The sequence below is a fragment of the Zophobas morio genome, unplaced genomic scaffold (assembly GCF_036711695.1).
Source record: "Zophobas morio isolate AGI-343-1 ecotype UQ-CSIRO unplaced genomic scaffold, CSIRO_AGI_Zmor_V1 ptg000058l, whole genome shotgun sequence".
NCBI classification, from domain to species: Eukaryota; Metazoa; Arthropoda; class Insecta; order Coleoptera; family Tenebrionidae; genus Zophobas; species Zophobas morio.
In genome coordinates, this window is record NW_026972163.1 from 1,062,575 (window position 1) to 1,083,318 (window position 20,744).

The 20,744-nt window shown below is 33.1% G+C and overlaps 1 protein-coding gene and 1 long non-coding RNA gene across 3 annotated transcripts in view; both read left to right on the plus strand.

Annotated features, from left to right (window-relative positions):
* Positions 1-11,326, plus strand: part of LOC135143285 (epithelial splicing regulatory protein 2) — a 31,899-nt gene extending 20,573 nt beyond the window's left edge. Inside the window, exon 3 of the mRNA XM_064075153.1 lies at positions 8,747-11,326. Coding sequence (XP_063931223.1) covers positions 8,747-10,967 — 2,221 coding nt within the window. The 3' untranslated portion in view covers positions 10,968-11,326. The remainder of the gene's footprint in view (positions 1-8,746) is intronic.
* A 7,478-nt stretch (positions 11,327-18,804) lies between these two features.
* LOC135143184 (uncharacterized) lies at positions 18,805-20,050 on the plus strand. Of its 2 annotated transcripts, none has more exons than XR_010282710.1 (5): positions 18,805-19,008; positions 19,064-19,152; positions 19,236-19,258; positions 19,316-19,384; positions 19,436-20,050. It is a non-coding gene; the product is annotated as an uncharacterized LOC135143184 (long non-coding RNA). The 2 variants fall into 2 exon arrangements; XR_010282709.1 differs by having other exon boundaries at positions 18,806-19,008; positions 19,316-19,379; positions 19,436-20,047.
* Positions 20,051-20,744: the final 694 nt, after the last annotated feature.

Genomic DNA, 20,744 nt, shown 5'->3' on the forward strand with positions numbered 1-20,744 from the left:
ACACTTTGTATACATCTTTATGCGTACAACATGTATAATATATAATTTCATTTTCACGAACAAATGAACCTCTATTGAATTTAAGTGAATGATTTTTAATAGTGTACTTATTTTTTATTATTTATAGCAAATTACAAAAATTTGCAACATTTCACAGTATATAAAATATCGTAGAATAAATTGACTTGTAAAGTACAATTACTTGATGCTATGCAATCTGTGGGTAAATGTATTCAAAATTTTGAATACTACAGTATACAGTATGTGTGCAATAAGTTAGACAATTATTACTGAACGTATCAGAGCCGAAGGAAAACCCTATTACACTTGAATATTTTTATACAAAATACTAAATTACAAAAATAGTCGCACAAAACCTTAAAGCAAATAAACAAAAATATTTGAGTATGCAAGTGAAAGAGATCTAAAAAAGATCTAGTCCATTCCATGCCAGTATAATTGAATATTACATTTTATCGCTAGACGATTTGAAGCCTATTTATAATAATTTTTGCTTATTGTACATTTTAGTAGCTGTAGACCTGTAGACCAACTGGAAACACAAGTAAAACAACCTAACACCATGACTGTACTTTGTTGACATTATAATAATTATTTATCATTGCGGCAGCACAATGTAACGTGGAAAGTGAACAAAGATAATCACACCCACCTGGCAAGTGGAACACGTGGGTTCGAATCCCACCGAGGTAGACATTTTTACCCGCCTTGCAAAGTCTTATACCTGTTCCGTCTTTGATCACCATTTCTTTATGTTCCATCGTGTATTCTGATTCATAGTTGATATACCTTCTTAATACTACCTCCTTCTTTCTGCACCACTTGATAATTATTATATTTCCCTCTTATTATCGCCAGATCTCAAAAATGATATGCTCCATTCTTTCACTTCTCTATTAAATTTATCCTTTGATGGTAGCCATTAAACCATTCCGAATTGTATATGTATTCCGGTGGTAATAAGTAATATATAAAGCTTATTTCGGTGTGAATATACCTCTATACCTGAAGCGCCAAGCAGATACAGTCATCACATGAAAGGCGCTAAACCTGTTGAATCTACTGACGCTTCAAGACCATGTTGTCTAACCAATGGCAACTCAGGATTCCTTATTCACGTGTTGTTTACGCGCTTTTATTATTGCATCTGTTTGGTAATACAAATAATAAGTTATTATAAAGAAAAGAATCTACGGCCATATCACAGAAGTGTCAAAATGGAAAACTTTGAAGACAAAATAATGATGTATAGTGAACCAAGAGCTATAAGGTTATATGGCCATCATAAAATCATCCCATTGTATCAAAGTTAAGTTGTTTACAATAGAAAAGGTTTTAGGGTCGTAAATAACGAGTCCACTACAGCTCGACCGGCTCTTGCGGTTTCGTTCAGGGCGGCTTTCACTAAATATGAAAATCCACCACTCCACTATTTCTTTGCTACCTGCAGCCGCTGAGGGTTCCGAAATAACCACTCGCTTTGAAAGCCGGCCCTGTTAAATATGAGCAAGAAATGTTTAGAAGATGATTTATTGCCAACCGGTAAGCTTAGTGCGAACCACACAAAGGGGGTATTTATTTGCGGTCAACTAATTTTATGATGGCCATATAACCTTATACCTCTTGGTTCACTATAATAAGTATTACTAAAATAATAATTAATAAATAAGAAGTTCGACCAAGAAATTGAATAAGACGTCTGACTGATTAATTAAAAGAAAGAAATTGCAACATTCCGCCAGCGATAAGTTCGACGACGCCCACCATCAAACCACAGAGCAAAATCCTTCCCGGTAGGGACCTCTGTCGATCCTTCACAAACGACATGTGCGATTTTGAAGTCGGCGTTAATTTAAGAGTTAAATTTTGGAAAACAGTTGCTCATCAAAGGTAATATTTTATTACTGTACGCTGTTCTTACTGTACATAATTTTGAGTTAAATTTATTACATCCCGAGCGTAAGCAAAGGAAGTATTGTAATCTAGTCCGTTGGCCGACTCTCTACTTTTTCCTTTTCTCGACCTTTCATGACCCCTAGAAGACGAAGAATATCATGTAGATGGGAAAACGCTAACCAAAATTTGTCTAATCATCTCCACGAATAATATGATGACATCACTTCAAAATTGTACATAGTAAATGGGTTTTAAATTATATAAAAAAACATAGTCCTAAACATAGAGTTTTTACCCGAAACGTCCAGATTTTTGGAAAAAAAATAAAAACCATAAAACATTTTGCAATTTAATTTTGAATCTGCTAAACCGAATGCTTTGAAATCTTGCAGATGTTTTAAAGTTGTTATAAGCATGATAAATTTTTGATCAAAATGTATTTGCTCATCCCCCCCTAAAAAATTGATGACGTCACCCCAAAATTTTGCTGAAGAAATCCTATCTAAAATGTACAAAATATGATTAGTCTGTACTTGTGATTTATCATGCCATTAATATTTTTTGGATTTGCGTATACAGGGTAACTAAACAAAAATTATCATTGCATTTCAGGAGCGAGGGAAGTTCTGTCGAAACAACTTTCGACCAATATTTTTTTTTTAAATGTGTCAATGTATACAAAACATTAATGGGTATATCATTTTTATTGAGTACAAAGCTGAAGAAGCTCACCAGATTAGGGGAAAACGTTATTTTGAAGGTATAGTAGACCACAAGCTATAAGATTATATGGCCATTATAAAATTATCCCATTGTGTCGAAGTTAAGTTGTTTACAATAGAAAAAATTTAGGGTCGTAAATAATGTGTCCACTGCAGTTCGACCGGCTGTTGTGGTTTTGTTCAGGGGCGGCTTTCACTAAATATGTAATTCCACCACTCCATTATTTCTTTACTACCTGCAACCGCTGAGGGTTCCGAAATAACCACTCGCTTTGAAAGCCTGTTAAATGTGAGCAAGAAATGTTTAGAACACGATGCCAACCGGTAAGCTTAGTTCGAACCACACAAAAGGGGTATTTATTTGCGGTCAACTACTTTTATGATGGTCATATAACCTTATAGCTTTTGGATTAGTATACTTACGTTTTACTTGGTCTAAGTAAACCGAGAGAATAAACTGTATAGAAAGAAAAATATTCTCAAGATGGTAATGGTGACGAAAAATTGAGAGTAATGATGAAACGGGTCAGAATCTATTCAGAGGACTATTATGCTATCCCAAAAATGATTAGCTTTATTACTAACGTGTCCCGGCGTCGTAGGTTGTAAATGTCTTTCCCATTGCATCCGTAATCGTAATATTTTAGGTGATTGACCTAACGATTTTTTTAACAATGCTCACATTTGGATTCACGATATCTAAAAATACAGTGCAATTAATATGTGTGTGGAACATGTTAAATGTTTGAAAAATGATCCTTCGCAGTTCCAGCTTTACAAATGTTTGAGATTTATATTTAATTACACTGTTATTATTTTATTTAAACTGTATAATTAATCAACATAGACAGAGGGACTGTGTGTTTCGGATTAATTTTTCGTGTCTGTGTGTAGCAGAGCTAATTAAATTTGAGTAACAAAAATATTACTATCAATAATTTGGTACAAAAAGAATCATATTTTTTCATCTAAATTAGTTTATCAGTTTTATAAAAAGTTTTAGAACAGACACTAATTGAATAATAATGAATACATCGTTTGGTTCTGTCTTTTCACATCACGTGGACCATTGTAACCGGACAGACAAACGGAAAAATAAAAACCAAAAAATTGTTTACAAGGACTGAAAAAAAAAACAATTCCCCAAAAAATACTGTGGGGATTAAAATAAACTTCTATATTTACTTAGGTTTATAGACAACTGCAAATTTTATGTTTTCATTTACAATAGAAGTAGAAAACAATTTTGTATCCAGGCAAAAAACATTGGTTCATCCGAAATGGCGGTTTAAGTGAAACCTTCTACATTGTCTGTTAAAAATATAAAATACCTGAGAATATCCTGTGGATAAAATGGGGCCGAAAATAAATAAAACTGGTATGTAAAGATGCCAGGGGCCAAATCGCTGATTGCAGAATAAATTTGCAACTCATTTTCTGTGAATTAGTTAACTGTATCTTTTGCAATGATGGCGGTATAACTCAGCAAACATTTTTGAAATTGAAGCATAGTCACAGTATAGATATCAATCAGTAGAGACAACTCGCTATTTTTACTGACCCGTTTTCATGGGTGGTCGTTTATCTTGTGACCTTATGAGGGCGCGCAACGCAAGATACTTCTCTTTTTTACACATTGGGACATTGAACTGCGGTACTTTGGTTGTCTAGTGACTTTAATGTGAAATATTTGAAATTTGGCAGTTTAGTTGCATTGGTTTTGATGATTTAAGGCTGATCTTCCGGTGTAATTATTGCAGTTAAGTGAAATTTTCACAGAGACATTTTAAAAAGCGTTGTTCACGTTTTCATAGGACCATTGTTTACTGTTTAATTTTTTTTGTAAAAAAATTAAATGTACATATATTAGCGTTTTCTAATAACGTTGAATTTTACAACCATTTACAGCCATCATGAAAAAGAAATTAATGAAACGTAAAATCGTAGTCAGAAAAGCGGGCCACATCTAAATTTCGACACTGCATCTCTGTTATAGGGCGCTTAATTAATTATTTATTATAATAGACTGTGTGGTTTCTAAGATCAACTAGTTACAAAATGTTATTGTTATTACACTATTTTTAAGTCTTTTCCAAAAATTCATTTGCACAAAGTGTAGTAAATTGTGTACACGAATCAATTTTAAAGTGAAGCGTTTGTGATCCTTTTTAAATTGGGTGGCGACATCTAGAAATATTTTGGGCAACGACCACCGATGACAGCTTAAAATTCGGGTCAGAAAGATCAAAGGCGCCGACACGAGTTGTCTCTACTGATTGATCTCGATACTGTGGCATAGTCTTCTTGTCCGCATAATTTTGAAGTTTGAATCAGTTTTATAGTAGGTAGTTATTTATTTAGTTCTCATAGTTAAGCGTTTCGCTTGTGCAAGTTTCTCTTAAACTTAAATATTTTTACCACTGTAGTTTAAAACAAGTCATCTTGTGGGTTAAAATCATTTATTTGCTTTATATATTTTTTTCTTAAACGAAATAAATGACGTCAGTTCTTTTGTAATTATGTAGAACCAAAAGTTTTTCAAATTATCCATAAATCTTGTTAATTGCAAAAAATTATTCATTTTATTGAAAATATATAAAATACGCGTATGAACAAAAATTTGGAATATGTATTTGGATTCATGTTAATGCACGACAATATATGTTCCCATGCCTCCGGGATCGTGAATGTCTTCCTCGTTGATATTCAGATTGATTGGCTTGATAGTCTGGATTTAAAGTTAAATCGTCATTTTGAAAAAAATTATGAATATTTCAAAATATTCCATATTTTGTCCATGAGTATAATATTAAAGTAAAAAATGTTATACTTTTAAATCATCTCGGCTAAAAGTTAACAAAAATCAAACCATTGCATTTTACCATAAAAGTAAATTAGACCACCGATGAACAAACACTAAATAAAATAAATTTACCGACATTAAAAACAAATCAACGGAATAACCATTTGCTTGCATACCTGCTGTACCTACTCGGCAATAATGATATTTCCAAAGTAACGTACCTACATCTAGATGTCTTGAAGTCACAATAAGCCGTTATCAGTTTAAGAATAGTTATGATATACCAACTCTTTATATTATAAAAGAAAAAAAAGTTGGAGCCAAAGAAAACACAAGATGTAAATTTAGTTCCTTGAAGCCTCTACAAATAAAAAAATAATTTTCATTGAATATCTTCTTTACAACTGGAGCAATGGATTTTCAAATGTGATACAAGATTAGTGTAAAGAAAGATTTGTTATTCTGTTAAAAAGGAGATTTCGTACTACCATTGACTTTGGTTGCACCGTTTGAGAAAACTTCCTATGGTAACACTGTGACGTAGAAAATGTTTGAATACATTATTGTGCAGTGTTGAGATTTCTACAAATACCCGAACCAACACTAATTAAAAACTGGCAGTTTGGTGTACGGCAAAATACAAACAACCTTTATAGTACACGCTATCGTGAAACAAGAATTGTTAGACGAAGCACAAAAACTAAAAGCATTGAGAATATATTTATATTTTCATTTTCCACTAACAGTTCCACAGGGCATTACGCAGTTTTTATATGTACACTGTCGACATTATAAGACGGTTATATTTTCTAAAAATGTGATCATTTATAGGTTATAGCATAGCTAAGCCAGTCCATTGTATACTGTTTGTCAAGTAATTAACATTGCATAGCACAATAAGACAGGTATACAAGATGTATAACTTCATTTGTGCATTCAGCATCTTGCTTGGTAGTAACATGTAATAAGCTTAACACGCTGAATAAAATTACAGCATGACGTCAGGAGCTTTCAGAAGTTAACGGTTTCCAAAGGGAAAAAATTTCTGAAGTTTTATATTAAAAAAAGACGAATAATATGGATTTAAGTTAAGATAAACATTAATAAATAAGAACTAGGTTTTTATACGCACGTGAATGGTTGTTTTAACGGTATACTTATGTTACAGTGATCCGTTTTTATTCTGTTACCACGATAGTACTTATGTTCCAAAGTACATATGTTGTTATTAATTATTATTGTTGTGTGTTTTAAATGTCTTAACTAATCGTTGAAAACAGCAAGACAATAAATATTTAACACATTAGTCAGCAGGTCACTTCATTATCTGTTTCCGTGAAGTTATCTCATATTTATGCAAAATCTAGTTCGACTGGAAGCTACTACGTTGAACCGTCTGTCCAGCTGTTTACTCTCAATTAATTGTTCTTGTCTACATCTATGTGCTGTTATTGTAGCCACCAATGAATAAAAATTTTGTCAGACTAAATATGAGACAATAACCACTGTTGATTGGCCTAAAAGGTTGTATACAATTTGGATGCCACTCAAACTGGATTCATAAACCACAAATACAGAAATATGTTATTTTATAAAATTTCAATGGCATTTATCAAGCAAAATATTGTCATGACGTCAGCAAATTGTTGGTGGGGATGATTAGACAAATTTTGGTTAGATCTACACGATCTTCCTAAGAAACATGTAAAATTTAAGGGAAATTAAATTTCTGTGTAATAGTCGACACAGATGACAGACAGACGAAAACGGGAAACATACTTTTTCTACTCTAGGGGTGATGAAAGTATCCAGTCATTGGATAGACTATACTCTCTTAGCTAACGCTCAGGAAGTAAAAATTATTCATAAATTAGGTATTGTGTCAACCATATCGTCTGTCTTTCTAAATGAAAAAAAGCAGTCCTCGGTTAGACCCTATTACAATACTTTTTCGTAGCTGACCCGCGACATTTTTTATGTAGGTACAGAATCCAAATCGTAAATATATATTTGATGTACCAGTAAAAAAAAGTTTAATATGTAATCTTTAATCTAAGTACATAGTTTAGGAAATAAAAATATACCTTATAAAATTTTATTGCTAATAGCGACAATGGTAAGAACTATGTGTAACTCAAAGTAGTCGCGTGCCAATTCTTACTGGATGTTACACCAATGAAAATGGCCGTAATTTTATGTGTAGAATGCATAAAAATAATAATATATGCGGGATTAAGTTTTATATAAGTACGTAATCCCAATAAAATACGGAGATTTTTTTCATTCTAATGTTAGAAATGAGTACATAGATACAGAATATATAAAATAAATGCAGAATACATAATAGTGCACATAAACAAATACCACTTTGACTCCGATTCAGATGAGTCTTCATTATTCATATTTCACTTATTCTTAAATTAGCGCAAATCCGACCATGTGCGGAAAACTACTTGCCAAATATTCTCCGACAAATTCGGGTGAACTGGTGTGGACCATAAATATTTCGTACCAGTGTTATTTATGAGATATATTTTCATTTTCTAAACAATACTGTCTATTTGAAAATTTTAAACTGTAGCCCCCAAACGAGTTTCATTTGTGTACGTCTTGCATATTAGTGTGTTAATTAGTTTATTAGGTCTTTGTTTTTTAAAATAGATAATTCTTAAGATTGGCAACATTAAATATGCACTTACATAGCATGCTCTGATAAAGATAATTATAGCAAAAAAACAAGCTGTCTAAGAAATTCACACTCTCTTCGCTCGTGATTATTATTGACCTTCATTTATCTCCACTGTTTTTTTTTTTTTTTAACATAACTGTTTCGATATCGTTTTAGGGTTTATCTCTTCTGTTTTCCAAGAATTGGACTTTTTTACATTTTCCTGATAGAGCTTTTGTCAAACTATGTCAATTTTATATATCTTCTTTAAGCATCTATACAAACTGTAGCATCTTATACTGAACTGTGTACCTAACGGACGTTTGGACGCTGAGAAAATTGATACCCCCAAAAATAACATTAAAATTTGTATCAAAACAATTGATATTAATAACCATTGTTGCGCGCTGTATCAAAAAAAATCCGTTTCAAATTTTGTTACCAGAGAACGACAATAATAAATTACAATTTTTGAACACTAACATGACTATAAGTGAAATTATTAAAATAAAATAATTAACGTGTCAGCGATCAACTGTCTCCGCTTCTAAACGTCCTAGAACCTTTTAAAAAGTAGATATGAATCTTGAAAAACACTTATGTGTAAAGATAACTAATATTTGACTTTATTTGCAGCACTGACGAAGACGCCCGTCAAGCTTTTAGCCGAAACAATGGCAAAATCAAGGAAGTTCAAATTAGCCTTATGCTCAGTTCTCGCACAGAAATGCAAAAAGTTATCGAAGCAGCAAGAGCTCAGTCGTATGCAGCATTCATGCAGAACCCGACTCCAGCAGTTCCAATGCCTGCTGCCGTGCCGACAATAATTCCAGCGGCGATACCTGAACTTAAAAAAGAATCTAGCAAAGATCGCGATTCGAAAGAAAAACGTGACAGAAGAAGATCGCGCTCCAGATCTAAAGATCGAAAAGAAAGGCGCGATAGAAGATACAGAGATAGAAGCAGGTCTAGGTCTAGGGAAAGAAGAGAACGTCGCCGACGGGATAGAAGTCGCAGCCGAGGTCGCTCTCGCTCAAGAGATCGCGATCGCAGAAACAGAGACCGTAAACGTTCGCCTGATTACTCCCAAAAAGATGTCAAAAAGCTACCAGAAGTATGGGCGACTCAGAATAACAATGACAACGTTCCGGTTGCACCGCAACCGCCAAGTCTATTTGGAACTTTTCCAGGAAATTTGGATGACGCTCGGCGGAATTTGAATGCTTTAAGCGTTCAAGCAACCGCTAACAGAAATAATTTTCCTATCAACAATTTTGGAATGAACCGTTCACGAGATAGTTGGCCTCCGCAGACAAATAATGACAATGATCAACAGAATTTCCTTAATAGATCCGATGATAGTTTGTCAAACGATGGTCGACCACCACGTCTTGGAGGTGCACCAGCTTTTCCTAGTCGACGTTTTCCACGCAACAATAACTTTCAACGAAATGATAATGACCAGCAATTTTCGTCATCAGATCGTGAACCTCTTCCGAATAGCTGTGTAAGACTGCAACCGTTTTATGGAGGCTATGGTGACATACGGCGATTTTTCCAAGGCTCCTTTATTAGTAATGTGGGTATTAAATTTATCAATGATGATTTTGGTCATCGCACGGGTATAGTGTATATACAGTTTGGACATCCTCAAGGAAAAACAGACGCCTTACGCAAAAATGGCGAAGTACTGAACGGTGTTAAAGTCGAAGTCGCGCATATCGGCGATCAAGAATTTGATGACGCTGTTGATAGATATCAGCCAGATAATTACCAAAATAATAGTGACGAAAGAAGTCACAAGTTTAGAAGCAAAAATATCACGAAGTATTTCAATAAACAGGCTGAACCAGAAATAAAAGTTTTTTCGTGTTTAATAGTAGATGATTTGCCCACCTACGTCAAAGAGCAAGATATTCTGAAACTTTTTTCCCCTAGACCATTGTTGGCACTTTTCCTAACCCCTAAACCAAGGGGAGGTCATATAGCATACGTCAAATTTGGCTCGGCGGACGAAGCCAAGAAGGCTTTAGAAGAAAAATCCAATCACATCGTTGAAGGCAAACAGGTTACTGTTAAACCTTGCGAAGATAGAGAATTCGAAAATATCAGTCAACAGCATAACGTCGATTTAGACTGTAAACCAAGTCCCGTCCCTTCAATAGACACAGATTGTCTGAATTTACTGCACCTTCCTTTAAATACAAATAACGTCGAAATTGCTGATTTCTTTTCGGACATCGGTGTACGACCTACTAAGATTCATCTAATGAGCAATCGTTTGGGTTTTACTGGCCAAGCATTCTGTGAGTTCAAAAGCAAAGACGAAGCTGGGCAAGCTTTAAAGAAAGACAATGCCAGTTTCGGTCCAAGTCAGGTATCTGTGCAACCATTTGCAAGAGAAGAAATGGAACATATCATTCAACAGTCTCAAACAATGAATTCATCACACCCTCCCCAGCCAAGTATTATGCAACCAAGAGTGCCTACAATGTCTCAAAACAGACCTTTCTTTCCAAGGAATAATTTCGACGGAGCACCCAGAGGAGGACCCAGATTTATGGGTCATAGAGCACCAAGGCCCAGGTTTATGAACGCAGTACCCAGTGATGATGCTCCCCCGGGCTGCACTGTATATATGGACAATGTACCCTATAAAGCGGGAACAAATGAAATTTTAGATTTTTTCGACGGGTACGACATCACAAACAACGTGAGCAGAAGATTTAATCCGAACAATACACCTAGCGCTGAAGCAAAAGTCGTTTTCAATTCACCTGAAGAAGCTTATCGGGCAGTACAAGAGAAAAATGGACAAAAAATTTGGGAACGTCCAATATATTTAAAACAAGTATAGCATGACTTGTCCTCTTATTTGTGGTTAAGTTTGTGAATATGGTTAAATTATTTCGAGTGAATAATGAGTGAATGAATGTTGGTTGTGAAACGAAACATTGAAAATGGACCCACAGTGCTAGGGTTTGTTTTTGTCATAGTATTATATCTTTGACTTTTCAGTCTTCAAGGAATTCGTTATATTTTTTGGGGAAATGTATACTTCAGAGCATATTTAGAATAATTTTATAAGTATTTTTAAGCTTTTGTGTATGTGTGCGGTGATGCGATTTTCATTTCAATCGTATTTTTTTTACATCATCCACATTTATTGCACTTTGTAAATACAATAAAATATGCTGTGCATATAAACATGTGTAAATATTATTTTAATTTTGATTATGACATGTTTAGAAACAACGTTTCAAACCTAATTTTCGACAAATTAGCTACTTGATAGAAAGTAAATTGTTTTTTATTTCACTCCTTGTTCATCAGCTTCAAATGACCTTCCCTTTAGCTTTAGCACAGGAACCAGAACGTTGATCACGTTAAAAAATAGCACTTGAATTTTTCGAAATCAAAAATCTAATTAGGTGAATAAAATTAAAAAAAAAAACATTTTTGAGTGTGATGACAGCATTATAAAAAAAGGTATTCAACCAAGTATCAACCCATTTGCGGAATATTCCATAACTGGACCCCCAGTGACTGTCCATATTCGCAATTTCGGTCTATTTCAAACTTGTATCCGTATTTTATGAATAATGAGAATGACACAAACAATAAAACGAACGACGAAACAAAACACAGTGTTCAGAAATGACAAATGAAATGAGCAAATTACTCAAGTGAAGAATGAGATAGAAAACTGTCTTGTATTGCGTTTTCAATGGTTTGGTCTAGAGAAATGGTGGTGTTCCATAAACGGATCATATTCCATATTTGGTCACTTTCCGCTATCGAGAATGGAGAATATTTTGCTTAAGACTTAACTCCCCTCATTTTTTTTTTATGATACTGATCAGAAAGAGCGGACACGTGCGGGTATGTATAATCATAAACACTTAAAGTTGAAGCTTGTTACGATTACTGAAAGGCCATTTTTTCTCGTTACTTTAAATATATTTTACTTGTACAATTTGTACAATCCTTATTATTTGTGCCCCCACCGCGCAGGAAGGGTATTATTTATATCTCTGATTTTTACTTTATAGAGATTATCACAAAGCAAACATCACAAAATCTGATTTTATAATTTTTCAAAGAAGCGAGATTTGTTGGACATATCTTTTAGGCGCGAGGGACCTTCTGTCGAAATAAATTTCGACCAATTTTTTTCTAAAACTACTACTAGCATGATTATTTAGTCTACACGCAAACAGTAAATACTTACTGGTCTCCACTGTTATCACTTCTCAGACACTTTAAAAACGTACTATAATAAATATTCGGCTTTGTGTAAAATGTATTTACATATATATAGCTTATATATATATAAATGCGTTTCTGGAATTCAACTTTTACAGATTATTACTACAGATGGTAAGAGCATTCTTTGAGTACACTTTTCAAGAGATGTTTCTTTCCTAGATTTGAGATATTGAGGTACCCTGTATTAGCGTATTATTATAGTAATCATTATATTAAGGTGACTGTCGTCTACATTCAAATATTTATGTGAAGTTCAGGTTCATTGTGTTTCCAAAGTTTTGGAAAATGTAGACAAACTGTTACGGAGATAATCAATAGAATAAATCATTCATACTGTTTCGTTGAACGGGTATTTAAATTTGGCGTGGGTTAAACTCAACAATTTATTTCTTAGTAACTCGAATTTACCCAACTAATGACAGATCCGTTATGTCCATCAATTCCGAGAAGACAGGAATGGATTTGCCTAGACTCTACTTCTTCGATTGTCTGGACTTCACTGACTGCTCCCGACGGTGATTCTCATTTAAGCAACCACGCGGTTCTTCTCGAAGGTCTCCGTCACCGCTTCTAGGCTTGTTCTGGAACACCCATCGCGACTTATGCTTCCAGACTTTTCTTTAGCGAACGCCACCCAGCCATCGTCACCAACTATGAGTCACCCATCATCGCCGCACATACTAGAAAACCCATAAGTGTCGTACCGGGACGGCGTATGGGTTATTTCGTAACAATACATTAATTTCTTTCGAACATGTAGGTAAGCCCTAAAACACGAAAGAACCTTGCATTTCAAGAGTTATATGATGTCATAGACCGTATTTCTTAATAAACATAATTTTTTTTGTGAATATTCCATTTACCTTTCTAACTATTAATGACCTGTTATTATTAAGTCAATATTATAGTGTCGGTAAGTTTCAATGATAAATTATAAAATGTGTGCGTCTTTTCATTCACTCGTATACGTAAAGTTGAAAACAAGGATATATATTTATTATTTTTATTTATTACATCGCATTATTATACAGCCGAATATGTCTCTTGCCGCATTTCAAGTAAAATTTACGTAATGACAAATTTTTGAGTTGACGTTATGACTTTTTGCAGGAGGAATTTTGAATTTTGAAAATTTTTACTTAATTTTTCAAAAAGTTCTAACAGCTGAATCGGCAAATTGGAATTAGATAACCTACATTTTCGTATGCTACAACCTCCGAAACGTAAAGAAAATCTGAAATTAGGTGTTTGTCAAAATTTTTTCAAATTTAATTTGTTGCTTGCCGAGCGTAAGCGAAGAAAGTATTGTTACGAAATATACCCTTACAACGCCTATGGCCGGCGAGAACTCTCTGGTCTTACGCCGGTGATGATTCATCCTCAATGCAACTAAACGACGGAGCGCTAAAGAAACGCCTGGAAACGGAACTCGCGAATGGGAATTCCGGAGAAGTCCAGAAGCGGTGACGTAGGGTTTCGAGAAGGACCGCGTACTGTTTAAATAGCGTCCACCTAGTTGAGTCAAGAGCGTCCAGTGAAATTCGCGGGAATAATTTCTGTATATAATCCTTGCAATAGTAGTCGTATAAATTCGAGATATTAAGAAATAAATTGTTGAGTTTTAATCCACGCCAATTTTTATTCGCCCGTACAACGTAACAGTATTGTAATCGAGTGCGTTGGCCGACTCTCTAATTTTACGTTTTCTCGACCTTTCATGGCCCCTACAGGACAAAGAAATAGGTGTCCCGGTTCCGTCTGTCTGTCTGTCCATTTGTCTGCCGTGACGGATTTTTATAGACAGATAATCTCCGAAAGTACTGGGCCGATTGTTGTCAAATTTTGTATTTATATAAGGAATACTTGTCATGTAGGTGGTAAAACGCTAACCAAAATTTCTCTAATCATCCCCACCACTAATGCGATGACGTCACTTCAAAATTATACACAGCAAATGGGTTTTAAATTGTATAAAATAACATAGTCCTAAACATGTAGTTTATGACTCCGAATAGAGTTTTTACCCGAAAATACCAGATTTTTGGGAGAAAAGCAAAATTAACAAACAACATTTTGGAATTTAATTTTAAATCTGCTAAACCGAATGCTTTGAAATCTTGCAGATGTTTTAACGTTATAACGAGCATATTAAATTTTTAGTCAAAATATATAGTTCCTTATTCCCTCCAAAAAATTGATGACGTCAGCTCAAAAGTTTGCGGAATAATTCCTATCTAAAATGTACAAAATATGATGAGTCTGTACTTGTAATTTATCATTAAATTCATATTTTTTGGATTTGCATATACAGGGTGACTCAAAAAAATTAATGAGTGCGTAAATTTATTTTATTGATTTAATCAGGAACTACAAAACCGAATGCTTTGAAATCTTGCCGAAGCAGGGTAAATTTTTGATCAAAATGAATCTGCTCATCCCCCTAAAAATTGATGACGTCACCCCAAAATTTTGCTGAATCAATCTTATCTAAAATGTACAAAATATGATTAGTCTGTACTTATGATTTATCATTCCATTAATATTTTTTGGATACTTTCATTAAACATTTTCGTATTTTCTTAAAATACAGTACCTTGACCTAATATAAAGTAGATTAAAACAATGATAAAAAAAAACTATGTAATGATTTATAGAGGAAAATTGTTTTTGTGTCGAAACAGATAAGGATATTAAAGCTTCATTTTGAACATAAAAGATACTTATGAAAGGGTCGACCGCCTGCTGGTTAATAGTTCTTTATCAGTCGAGTTCCAGAAGCCATTACCAAAAATGGTAAGAGAGATAACCAACTTTTTCAAATCATGTAGTAGCATCATTGTTCCTGAACACGATTTGAACTGGATGCGTCAAATCCAATTCTACTCAAACTGATGCATGATTATTGATTACTAAATCTTGAGAAAGCTTTGTTAAGTCCAGCTGTTTCGGGAATTAATGCAAATAGTTTCAAAGTAAGTAGTCAACAGACGAATTTAATCACTTTACAATTAATATGTTTTCGATCAAGAATTTATTAGAAAATATTAATAATGTCAAAGTAATGGTTTATAAAATGCGAATACCTAAATGTACTACTGACTAATTTCATTTAAGACTGGCAGATATTTCGCTCAAAAGTTATTTTTTTATTTCTACTCAAATAAAGCTGAAAATACATTGTTTTGCAATCATTTTTTACCGAATGATATATAAAATGCTACCTACATCATGTTTTTCTAGTGTAAGTTTTTTTCTAAATGAATCTTTCCCTTAATTTTCATTTTGTAAACGTTTGAACCAAAATTCTCCCATAAAAACAAAGGGCGTCAAATCTGGCCATTCTATAAGACGTCGTTTGCCAATCTACTGTCTCACAAGAGCGGCATAATGCAGGCGTGCTTCATTTTGCTGAAATATCAAATTTTTAATAAATTTGGATCTTATTGAAAGACTTCAGTTACACGCGGATAAAGCGGGATTTGCAGCAAATTCAGATAAATGTCAGCAGTCAACCCTTCCTTTATACTAGCCCTGCAGTATAGTCATTTTCTAGCCCTAACTAACAAGTTAGGTATGAGTTTGCTGCAAAATTTTGATTATTGTTAATAATGTACAAACTTGACAAAATGAAGATGTCGATGAAAATTATCTTCATTTTATTCATGTAAAAGTTCAATTTGCGCGGATAAAACTAATGTCTATGAAGAATTCTAAACACGTTTTCGCGGGATATACTTTCTATACTTGCGATATCTTGGTAACAGATTCCGTGAAGGCAACGTGACTCAAAACAGTAACAGCAACAGCCTATCACTGACTACCCTGCTAGGCTGCTAGGATTACGTTCCCTTTTCAGCCAGTTTCCATAAATTTGTTCATTAAGCTCATCACGTATTTGTGCCTTACATTTTTCCCCGGATGATTGTTATTTAAAATGCTAGCATTGATTCAGAATCAATTCAAATCACAGTTCTCGCGAATATAGTAAGTAGTAGGTAGAAAGATAATATTTCAATTTGTTCCTTTCAACTTAGATTCAGCTGCAGTTCAGAAGAAAAATGAATACTCAAGTAATGAATAACAATATATGTAATTCTGGGACATTACAAATTATTATATACCAGGGGCGGCTAGTGCCAAAACTACAGCGTCTACAAACACACTGGTACTGGACATAGCAAAATAGTAATTTCCAATATTTAAAAAATTATCTGGAAATTTGTGTCATAATTATCAGAACTATTTTTTCTTATCTCGCTTCACTTGTATAAAATGTATCAAAGTATCAAAATTTACTTCCACTTACATCTAAAGATGTGTCTTGGATATATGATATGTTTATTTCTGATGAAATGCTGATAAAATTCGGGAACAGAGACCGAATTGTGGCTGATTTAGACGTTTTGTTTACACCGCTGCCATGAAAACCTCACGTCCTAGCCGCTTGATTCACCTGGACTGGCGGTCCCATTCCGACCGTGCTCGGCAGGATTGAGTTACTATCACAGGTTTTAATTTTCATTCTGCGCGAACACGTGTGATAATAATATTCTTGGATAATCTTTTCGGTAATACAGACATTCGGAAACAACTACACACCGCTTATATTAGTAATATTCGGGCACATAACGCAAGGGTCGACAAAAATCGCTATATATTACGCTGATTGGTAATGTACATAAAATTTTGTGGAGTGTTTGAATTTGCTTTACGTGGAGATGAAGAAAGTAGGAAATCACAAAATCCAGTTATATTTCGAGGTCTGATTGATTTTATGGCTGAATTGGACTTTATCAGATCATTTGAAAGAAGCAACGGTTTTTAAAGGGACGCCTAAAACTGTCCAAAAATTTCGTCTATTAATTGGTAATAATCAAATTGTGTCCCCCCATTTCAAAAGGCCACGAGCCGCCACTGTTATATATCTATATATTGAGTGACAGCAGTAGAACACCCAGAAGGGATGATAATTTTTTAATGAAAATTTTATATACAGGGTGTTCTTGTTGTTTTCTCACTCAGTATATAGACACACAAAATTACAACTAAATCAAAATAAGCTAATCTCGAAAGACATTCTCAATAATAGTGCTCCCTTAAGCAGCTTCCTTGTCGTGGCCCGAGATGTTAAATGTTACAATATGAAGCGAGTTCAATATTCAAACACAAAACCTCAGAAATTTGGTATTATAACTAACTTCGCTCTGTTATCCAAGAGCTTCCACACAAATTAGCACTATATTATTTCCTTCGGAAAACTAATACGATAAAACTGGATTGAGTATTTGTAAGAATGAATCAGTTCCTCGAGAAGGATAAGGATCTTCGGTCTTGCAACATAGGAACTTCAGTCACTTGAAAATGAATGTTACTGACTATTTGAAACAATTTGGGTATTTAGAGAGTAATGACTCTTTATTAATAGAAACAAGTGAGTCTTTAATAAAGTTTCAAGAATTCTAATTTACCTGCTGATGGAACATTAAATCAAGAAATACTTGATCTGATTAGTAAACCTAGATGTGGTGTTAAAGATAATCCTACTGTTTATAGAGTAATATAAAATAAAATTTGGACTAAAACAACTCTTAAATGGGATTTTTCATTAGCTACAAATGAAATGAAAGAATTATCACAAAAAGCTTTTGATCAATAGTATTCTGTTTCAAATTTAAAGTTTGAACATGATAGCGAAAAACCAGATATCATTATTTCATTTTCTAGTACACAATTTCAACATAATCAATATGTTCGATGTCAAAAAGGAATATGTAGTAATAGTTTCGACGGAAAAGAGCATGTTTTCCCCACATGCTTTCTTTCCAAATAATGTTGAATGTCGAGGTATTCATTTAGATAAATCTAAAGATTGGTATTTTAGTGAACCAAGCAACACTCCTGATGGACAAATTAATTTTTATACAGTATTATTACACGAGATTGGGCATACATTAGGTGTTGAACATTCTTCAAATAATAATCCCCAGTAGCAAGCAATATTTTTCTAATATTTATATAAGATTGATATAATATTAAATGTTGATTAGATATTACAAATATTTATATAATATTCATTTTATATTTATAAATTTATATATGAATTTCAACATATATTACATATTTATGAAATGTCTTTTTATCAAGATACCGAACAACAAAAATGAAAAAAAAGTACCATGTTGGGACAACTTGTAGGTAATTTATGTCATAGGGTTTTTATCGGAGCAATATTAAAAATTGATTTGAAAAAATACCACCTATTGTGAAATTGACACTATTCGAAATATCGTGTTGCACACTATTAATTGCTCATTAAAAAGTAATATTTTTTTTATTTTTGCGAACAAAATATAATAATTTTATTCATCATTTTTGTAAAACTTACTTAAATTTGCGCTTGCTCTGCTGGAACGCGTTTGCGCAATGTGCAACATATACATATTTTCTGTTGTGGTGGTTCAAAAAGTATTTTCTGTAAGTTCATGGTGTTTGTTCTATTGTGAATTGTGATTATCGGTACTGCGATAAATTCAGAATAGTGTAGTAAATACCGTTTTGTCAAGAAAACAGTACTAATTCTACATAACCTCACTTCTACAAGCAATGCAGAAAATGCAATTTCTCAACACGTAAGTATATTTAAGAGGTTTAATATTCCTGAATATAAGCACATTATGAATGTAGAAACAAAATGATGAATGTCCGGGCGCAACCAAAAAAAAGAAGAAATCCAGTTAGAAATTGCGGGAGATACGCAGAAATTGAATGAATTGGTAAGCATTTATTATTCTTATTATTAACTCCTAGTATTTATAAACTAGTTAGTTTCAGACTGATAATAATGTTTATTTTCCAGGAAGAGAAGATGTAAAAAAACATGTAGGTACCTATGCAATTTTGAAGAAATTATTAATAATGAACCAAATTGCTTTCAAGTTTTCAGGGCAAGGAAAAAATAAGCTCTCTTTTAGTAAACTCACAATTAACAAGGCTACAATATGTAAAGTTATGTGATTTTTTAAAAATTACGAAATTTGTAAGTTAATTTAATTGTAGGTACCACACGGAAACGTCACAAAAACGCCACAACTGCTGAAATTTAAAAAATGGTAGGACCTCATTAAGCGCAGACAAAAGCAAGAGTGAATTCTCATCGAAAAAAACATGAGGTATGATTTTTTTTATTTTAATTAATTATATCGCTTTTCAATGAATCGGTTATAGAGCAAATAATTATTAAATAAATATTTCTGTATAACGATTGAAATGTAGCAGAACATTGTTATTTCCATTGACAATGTATTTTTATTTCATTGTAAGTTGGCAGTGTATTTTTATGTTTAAAAAATTTATATTGTGTTTCACATCAGGTGATTTTTTAAATTTCTGCCCATGAAGCTTATGCCAGCAGTTTCAGTTTCACTGCTGACATAAGCAGTGAAACTGAAAAAAAAAGCAGAAATTAAAAAAAAAATCACCCGGTACAAATTTTCAACGAATTGGTTCTAGGACAAATAATTTTTAAATGTATAAATATTGCCGCAACGTTTCAAATACACTGTTATTTCCAGTGACAATGTATTTTTGTATTTAATAAATATTATATTGTATTCCATACAAGTTTTTTTTTATATCCATACCCCCTTTCATATGAAGAACATTTATTAAATGTTCTGAACTAAATAAGTATTAAACATTGAAAATAAATATATATTCAATATTTAAAACCAATATTGATTTTTAAAAAAAAAATCTGTCGTTACCCATATTATTTAAATGTTAGAACTTCAATATTGATTACATATAAAATGTTACTGGGGATATTGTTAAATTAACTCAACGTGGGCAATTCAGTATTTATATGGAATACCTGAACGATTAAAATATCAATTTATATGAACCAACAACAAATGTTAAAATATCAACAAATAAGCAACTTATTACAGAACAACCAAACTCAACCAAGACTCAATATCCCTTGGACCTTAATTTACCAGACTTATGTTCAATACATCATCAAGATAATTTAATAATAACTTCACAAACATGGGTTTGGATCATGAATGAATGTAAGTAAAGGACAAACGATACAGGGATCCAAAATTAATATCTGAATATTTACCGTTTGTAAAAAGAAAAATTTCACATCTATCAAAGACCTTCTAGAGAAGTTGTAGGTAAATAAAAAATTCATTGGCTTTCCTAGTTTTCAAATGAAACAGTCGGGAAACATTTATGTTATGAGTTAGAAGTACCTAGCAAAAAACAAATTCAAACAATTTTTAATGCATACCTACTTTTAAATTTTATGAAAATTAGTATTATATTGAACTGAATGAATGTACTATGAAACCAAAACAACACA